This window comes from Malania oleifera, chromosome 6 (genome assembly GCF_029873635.1).
Source record: "Malania oleifera isolate guangnan ecotype guangnan chromosome 6, ASM2987363v1, whole genome shotgun sequence".
NCBI classification, from domain to species: domain Eukaryota; kingdom Viridiplantae; phylum Streptophyta; class Magnoliopsida; order Santalales; family Ximeniaceae; genus Malania; species Malania oleifera.
In genome coordinates, this window is record NC_080422.1 from 103,590,688 (window position 1) to 103,598,648 (window position 7,961).

A 7,961-nucleotide genomic window follows, 5' to 3' on the forward strand; every position below is an offset into this window, starting at 1 on the left:
TGTGGATAAGGTGTTGGAAAGGTTCAGCACGACTGTTGCTAAACCAATATGTACACCTCTAGCGAGTCATTTTAAATTGTTTACTGCTGAATGCCCAAGTATGGATGATGATATCCAAGACATGTTAAAGGTCCCCTATGTTAGCGTCGTGAGGAGTTTAATGTATGTCATGGTGTGTACAAGACCAGACTTGGCACATGCAATGAGTGTGGTAAGCAAGTTTCTCTCTAATCCAGATAAACATCACTAGGAAGCCGTCAAATGGATTTTCATATACTTACGGGATACTTCTAGTTATGGCATCATGTTTGGCAAGCAATAAGATAGTCCATCAATTGTGGGGTTTGCTGATACTGATTATGCAGGGGATATGGATGACAGAGGGTCTACAATGGGTTATGTCTTTACCCTTGTGGGAGGACCTATATGCTGGAGGTCCATAGTACAATCCTTGGTAGAAATGTCTACAGCTGAATCTAAATACATGGCAGTTGCCAAGACTGCAAAAGAAGCCTTATGGCTTACCGGTTTGGTCAAAGAGTTGGGTATACAGTGAGGTGGAGTTATGCTACATTGTGACATTCAGAGTGTCATTTACTTGGCGAAGAATCAAGTGTACCATGCTAGAACCAAGCATATTGATGCAAGGTTCTACAGTGTCGGAGAGTTTATTAATTCAGGTGAACTTGTATTGGAGAAGGTTCACACATCTGAAAACGTAGCAGACATTTTAACAAAACTAGTTACTACTGAAAAGTTCAAGCATGTCTTGGACTTGCTTCATGTCTCCAAGTGCTAGAAGGGAGACGGACCCAACCTAACATCCTAAGGTCAAGGTAGACCATTGGGCTATGTTTTTGGGGTTCTCCTAAGGGGCAGAAATTCACCAAGGTGGAGAGTGTTGTGTTTTGTGGCTCATTTCTTGGAATGGTTGACATACACAAAGAGGAGAACATAGTTAATATCAGCAATATAGGGAAATATGTCGATGGTTTTCTGAAATCGTCGACGGTTTTACTGAAATCTTATAAATCTTGGAAATCTGCTCTCTGTATTTTATTCCATCAACGGATTTCCTAAAATCGTCGATGGTTTTATTCTAGGCAGTGAGGCTGAATTCAAAATTTGAATTCGAACATTAAGTTGGTTGGGTTTTAGGGGGAAATCTTCGAAGGAAACTTTGTTTATATACTTGTCTTAGTGTATTGAGAATGAGAGATCATTGTGAATTATGTAGTATTATCTATTTTAACATATACATAGTGAAAACCTTTGTCGATTGCTCCCGTGGATGTAGGCATTGCCGAATCACGTAAGTTTTTATGTGTTTGTTCTTACTTTCAGATATACTGTGTGTATGTTCTATATTTGTCTTTCATGGGTTGCTGCGTCTATATTCCACTGTGCAAACACAATTGTTATACACAACAAAGACTAATTCTTAGATTAGGGTTTATATGAATTTGGATAAAATTCAATATAATCTTGTATCAAATGTTGTCCAAATCTAGACAAGTTCAAATCTAAGGCATTTTCCAAATACAACGTAAGTTTTTTCCCATGACTTGTTTTCGGTAATTGGTAGGGGCTCCTTCGCTATGCACTGATGCATATATTAATATTTTTGCCTCATAATAACAAGATATTAATAAAGTTGATGTGATGAGACCGAAGCACTAGTAATTAATTATGTTACTGATCTAGGAACAATTTTCTTATATTTTTACTAATTTGGGAGGGTGATGTTACTCACATCTCCTATCTTTGTATTCCTTTCCTTGTTTAGAAAATTCAAACTGCTTGCTTGACTTCTCCCCTTTAATGAAGTTATCTTTTCAAAAAAAAAAATTATGTCATATAATATTTACACTCATGGGCAAGTCTTCAAACCAACCCATTTGTTCTTATACCACACAAACTTGGGGGTAAGCATAATTCAATTTTAACCGAATTAACCAACTGAATTTGTTCGGTTTGCTTCAAATAATTTGTAGTTCGGTTCGGTTTCAAAATGGGGTAAATTCGGGTATTCAGTTTTCGGTTCGATTATGGGAAAAATGTAATTCGGTTAACCGAATTACCCGAATTTTAATTAATTAATAATTAACTATAAATTATTAAATTATATGATTTTAGGCCAGGGTTCCAAACTTCCAATGTTCCATTCGGTCATTCCCATATTCACTTCCCATTCGGCCATTTCCATTTCAACATACAAATTATGCATTCATATATATTTTTTTTCTATTATTAATTTTAATTTTATTCGATTAACCAAATTATCCGAAAATTCAGTTCGGTCAGGTACAATTCGGTTAAAAAGATCAATTCAGTCGGTTCGGTTATGGGGTGGGGTTAATCGAAAAAATTAGATTGATTCGGTTAATTGACTGAATTGGTTGAACTGACTGATTGTACACCCTTACACAAACTCCAAAAACAAAAACAAACAAAAGAAGAAATGGAAGAAAATAAGCAATTAAGGTTGCGTGGGGGATAAAGTGGACATATCATATGCTTGCATATAGGGTTATATATTTACCAACTTGTAATTAATTGAATATGTGAATGAAATAATGAGATTAATTAATGCTAATTAAGACTATACTCCACCAGAGCCAGCCGGCAGAAAGGATTCATTCAATGGTGCATATCTTCTCCCCACTCCAACTTTCTTGCTTGTAATATAGTTTTAAATACATGGCGTGCTTGCACTTCACCTTTTCATTTCATATATAAGCTAGCTTCCCCTTCACATTTCTTATTAAACCCATTCTTAATCTCATTCTAATTAATTCTCTTCACTTTTGCATTCCTTGGTCTTCTTCCATTGTTAAGTTTTTGGGGTCTTGGAGAAGAGGAGATACCTTCATCCTTTCTACTCTTTTGGGTTTCACGAAGTAGATTTGCGAGTTTTTTTTTTTCAGATTCGATTCGATTCGATTTTTGTTCACTTTAAGTTTTTTGGGTCACGGAAGAAGAGGGCATACCTTTGTACTTCTTTATTCTTTTGGGTTTCTTGACATAGTTTTGGAAGTTTCTCCTTTTCTCTTCTTTTTTCTTTTCAAATTTTGCTTTGATTCGATTCAATTTTTGTTATTACTAGTACTATTGGTGGAGGATTTGTAGTTTTGTTATTGAATTCTTTGTGCAATTTATGATACAAGTAGAGCACTAGTACTGATTAGTCGATGGCAAGTCTTTTGTTGCATGGAAAGCTTCACGTAACTATTTACGAGGTTGATCGGCTCTCCCATGGAGGAGGCATCTTCCACAAGGTCATTATAAGTAACTTTTTTTTTTATCTTAATTGCTTTTTCATCCTCGCTGGCACCAATTATTATATTATTGCCCTCTCACTTAAGTTAAGTTGGTCCATGTAATGTTTATAATCGATATGATAAAAAGATGTGATAGCTTACGGGCAAAAAAGTAATATCATAAAGCAAATAAAAATGTAAAAAAAATTGATAACATAATTAAAATATTTATTCTTATTATATTCCATATTAGATTGAAGAAACACAAATTTTAGCATAAATGGCTCGATTACGTACTTTCATTTTTTTTCACTCCGTAATATTTGTCAAACTCATGTATCTCCCTCTTGTACAACTGCTTTAATTTAGGGCTTAAATTATTTCATAATTATGCCATTAGGGCACCCAAAAAAAAAAAAAAAAACTGTAGTCACGACAAGAAACTCCCAAACTCTCTTACCATTTCAGAAATTCCTAGAAATGGGATCACAAAAGTACTCTTACAAAAATTATTTAAACTCACAAGATTACTAAATGAATACATGAATCTAGTTTTCTTTGCATCTTCCTCTTATAGTGAGACTTTTAATATGTGTGTGTATCAAGGAAAATGAGAAAGAAAATTAAAAATACACCAAATCAATGAACACAAATTTTATTTTACATATCACTAATATTTGACTTTTAAAATTTTTTAATCATAACAAAATATTTTTTATTCTTAATAATATTTGTTTAGAGAGAAAATATAATGGAAAACAAATTTTCTTCTTAATTTCCTTTCCTTTCATTCCCTCGAAAAAAATTCTTGATCTAGATGGGCCCTTAATAAATTTATTTTTTCAATGCGATTGAGAAGGAAAGTGCTTAATGTCTTACTAATATTTCCGAGCCGTCTCCCAATTATCCACATGAATGTTCTACCACTATTTGTTTGTCAAAACACTACTTTGGGATCGATGCAAGATTTAAGACATACTTCAAGCAAAGAAATCATTTTTGGGCAACATCTTTTCCTAAGGATTTGATATACTGCCTTCTCAAAAGTGGTCTCCTCATAGCAGAACTCAAGCACACACAAATTTGGAATGAGCTCCACGGTGCTCTTAAGTGAGAATGTGAAGGCTTACTTTAGCTCTGTGTCTGCTTGAAATGCTCTAAGAAGCCCAACTTTGGCAAGCTTACAATTTTCCTTTTCTTATCATTTTTTGATACACTATAGAAAAAATGTGCATTCTTCTCTCTCTCTGTCTCTCTCTCATATGGATGTGTGTCTCACCCATGCACAAAATTTTTGTAGTTGATTGAAGGCTTTGAGGAGGTTTTAAGCTTGGGAAAACATGGCTCTAGACTATATGCAACAATTGATTTAGAAAAAGCTAGAGTTGGTCGAACTAGACTGCTAGAAGATGCACAGTCCAATCCTCGATGGAATGAGTCTTTCCACATTTACTGTGCTCATTTGGCTTCTCATGTGATATTCACAATCAAAGAAGACAACCCAATTGGTGCAACACTCATTGGAAGAGCATACCTACCTGTTAAGGAACTCTTAAATGGAGAAAAGGTGGATAGATGGCTTGAGATCCTAAACGAACACCATAAACCTATATATGGGCATTCAAAGATACATGTGAAACTACAATTTTTCGATTTCTCCTTAGATCCACATTGGTCTCAGGGAATTAGAGGTCAGAAATTCCTTGGAGTCCCCCACACATTCTTCCCTCAAAGGCATGGTTGCAAAGTTTCTCTTTACCAAGATGCTCATATTCCTGATAACTTCATCCCAAAAACTCTTTATGGGGGAAAGTTTTACGAGCCATACCGATGTTGGGAAGATGTTTTTGATGCCATATATCATGCGAAGCATTTAATTTACATTGCAGGATGGTCTGTGTACACTCAAATCACCTTAGTGAGGGACAAACAGAGGCCAAAACCTGGAGGGGATATGACACTAGGGGAACTTCTTAAGAAGAAAGCAAAGGAAGGTGTAAGAGTACTAATGCTTGTTTGGGATGATAGAACTTCCGTCAAGTTACTCAAGCAAGATGGACTAATGGCCACCCATGATAAAGAGACTCAAGATTACTTTCGAAAAACTGATGTTCATATCGTGTTGTGTCCTCGAAACCCCGACAACGGGCACAGCATTGTCCAAGACTTGGAGATATCCACCATGTTCACACACCATCAAAAGATTGTTGTGGTGGATTATGGAATGCCTAATAAGGTGAACTCAGAGCAAAGGAGGATTGTGAGTTTCATAGGGGGACTTGATCTTTGTGATGGAAGGTATGATACTCCCTTTCATTCCCTATTTAGGACACTCAGTACGACACACAATGATGATTTTCACCAGCCTAATTTTGCTGGATCCTCAATTTCCAAGGGCGGGCCAAGGGAGCCTTGGCATGATGTGCATTGTAGACTAGAAGGACCTATTGCCTGGGATGTTTTGTTCAATTTTGAACAAAGGTGGAGGAAACAAGGTAACAACAAGGAACTTCTTCTCCCATTGAGGGAACTTGGTGATAGAATCATTCCCCCATCTCCAGTTATGTTCCTAAAAGATCATGAGACATGGAATGTCCAATTACTCCGATCCATCGATGGTGGGGCAACTATCGGGTTCCCTGAAACCCCCGAGGATGCAACTAGGATAGGGCTTGTTAGTGGCAAAGACACTGTAATCGACCGAAGCATTCAAGATGCTTATATCAACGCCATTCGTCGAGCAAAGAACTTCATTTACATTGAGAATCAGTACTTCTTGGGAAGCTCTTTTTCTTGGAATTCATATAAGGATCACCTCAAGGTTGAGGAGGTGGGTGCCCTACATCTCGTACCAAAAGAGCTTTCTTTGAAGATTGTTAGCAAGATTGAAGCAGGTGAAAGGTTTGCAGTGTACATCATCATTCCAATGTGGCCGGAGGGAATTCCAGAAAGCCAATCTGTGCAAGCAATACTAGATTGGCAAAAAAAGACAATGGAGATGATGTATAGAGATATAGCTCAAGCCTTGCATGCCAAGGGACTTGATGCCAATCCGAAAGATTACTTGATGTTCTTTTGCCTAGGAAATAGGGAGATTAAGAAGGGTGGAGAGTATGAACCCTCAAAGAGACCAGAAGATGGTACTGATTATAGTAAAGCTCAACAAGCTAGGCGGTTTATGATCTATGTTCACGCCAAGATGATGATCGGTATGCTATATCCTATGTTTGCATGAAATTTTCGAACAATCCCCATCCTTTTCTTTCTTTTTCTTTTCTGTTATTCTTTTTTAAGGAGAACAATATATCCTCTTTCTTACATGTTGGAAGCTCTTGAAATTTTGCATAGTTTTTATTAAACACATAATTTATTTATTTTTAAATATATATATATGTTAAGGCTCCAAGGATTCAATTTGAAAATTAAAGGATGGGATTGGAAAGAAAATAAGATGAGAGTTGATTTTCATTACATTTTCTTTTTATATCAAATAATATTAAAATGAATTTAAAAAAAAAAAAAAAACCTATGATTAAAATATATATGAATATTAACTTACTAGATATTTTATTTCCTCCCTCATTTCCTCAAAGTCAAATATTTTTCACATTTTCCTTTTCTTTTATCTAATGTGTTCATGTTTCAAGCCGATCTAAATGTAATATAGTACCTAAATGATGTATAAAATTCTAAATCTGGGAAATGCCTATTTTCAACAGTTGATGACGAATACATAATCCTTGGATCAGCCAACATAAACCAAAGATCAATGGACGGTGGCCGGGACTCAGAGATTGCAATGGGAGCCTACCAACCGCACCACCTGGCCACCGGAGCTCCGGCGAGAGGTCAAATCCATGGCTTCCGAATGGCACTATGGTATGAGCATCTAGGCATGCTGGAGGACGCCTTCCTTCACCCGCAAACCCTAGATTGCGTCCGGCGGGTGAACCACATTGCCACCGAGTATTGGGAGCTCTTCTCCAGCGACGTCCCGAACGGTGACTTGCCAGGCCACCTGCTCAGCTACCCTGTCGGAGTCGCAAGCGACGGGGAGATCACAGAGCTTTTTCCTGGGTTAGAGTTCTTCCCAGACACCAAGGCTCCTATTCTCGGATCCAAGTCTGAGTACCTTCCTCCAATCCTCACTACATAAACTACGTAAGGAGGAAATGGACCTGAGCGAAATGATTCCATTTTCTGTAATCTTATTTTTTCATGTATGTATGTGCCTGTGTGTATATATATATATATATGTAAGGATTTTAAGAAGGAAACTCATATGTAAAAATGAAAGTTTGTTCCAATATGATTCAAAAATCAAAATTAAGAAAAATTAAATGAGAATGATGTATAAAATCAAATTTTTATTCATCGATTTAACATATTTTTTATTTTCTTTTTTTAATTTTCTCGATAACCAAACATGAGAAATTGGATTCCTTTATGCTTTCATTTCCTTTTTCTCATATTTTTCAAACTCCAAATAGAATTTAATTGTTTGTATCTTCTTTGGATCCTCAAAGTCATTTCTTATAAAATTTTATCATTTTTAAGAAAGAAAATGTAGTTCTTATCTATATTGATTTATTACTATGCTACAATCTATTCGTACAAAATCTTATATTTTAACACGACTTGATTAATCACTAAGAATTTAGCTTTAAACAATGCTTAAATTAATATGTAAGTACTTTCAAG

General features: G+C 35.9%; 1 protein-coding gene across 3 annotated transcripts; it reads left to right on the forward strand.

Annotated features, from left to right (window-relative positions):
• The first annotated feature begins 3,191 nt into the window (after positions 1-3,191).
• On the forward strand, positions 3,192-7,416 carry LOC131157702 (phospholipase D alpha 1-like). 3 transcript variants are annotated; one of them, XM_058112037.1, is made up of 3 exons: positions 3,192-3,288; positions 4,571-6,469; positions 6,980-7,416. In XM_058112037.1, the coding sequence occupies exons 1-3, from the start codon at positions 3,192-3,194 to the stop codon at positions 7,414-7,416; spliced, it is 2,433 nt and encodes an 810-aa protein (XP_057968020.1). The 3 variants fall into 3 exon arrangements, with proteins under 3 accessions (XP_057968020.1, XP_057968019.1, XP_057968021.1); XM_058112036.1 differs by having other exon boundaries at positions 3,192-3,278; positions 4,561-6,469; XM_058112038.1 differs by having other exon boundaries at positions 3,192-3,278; positions 4,582-6,469.
• Positions 7,417-7,961: the final 545 nt, after the last annotated feature.

What these genes read in the sequence shown, in the direction of transcription:
- LOC131157702 (XM_058112037.1), top strand. Translation starts at nt 3,192, where the DNA reads ATGGCAAGTCTTTTGTTGCATGGAAAGCTTCACGTAACTATTTACGAG. An exon ending in CTTCCACAAGGTCATTATAA is followed by an intron (nt 3,289 to 4,570) that starts GTAACTTTTTTT and finishes AGTTGATTGAAG; the next exon opens with GCTTTGAGGAGGTTTTAAGC. An exon ending in TCACGCCAAGATGATGATCG is followed by an intron (nt 6,470 to 6,979) that starts GTATGCTATATC and finishes TATTTTCAACAG; the next exon opens with TTGATGACGAATACATAATC.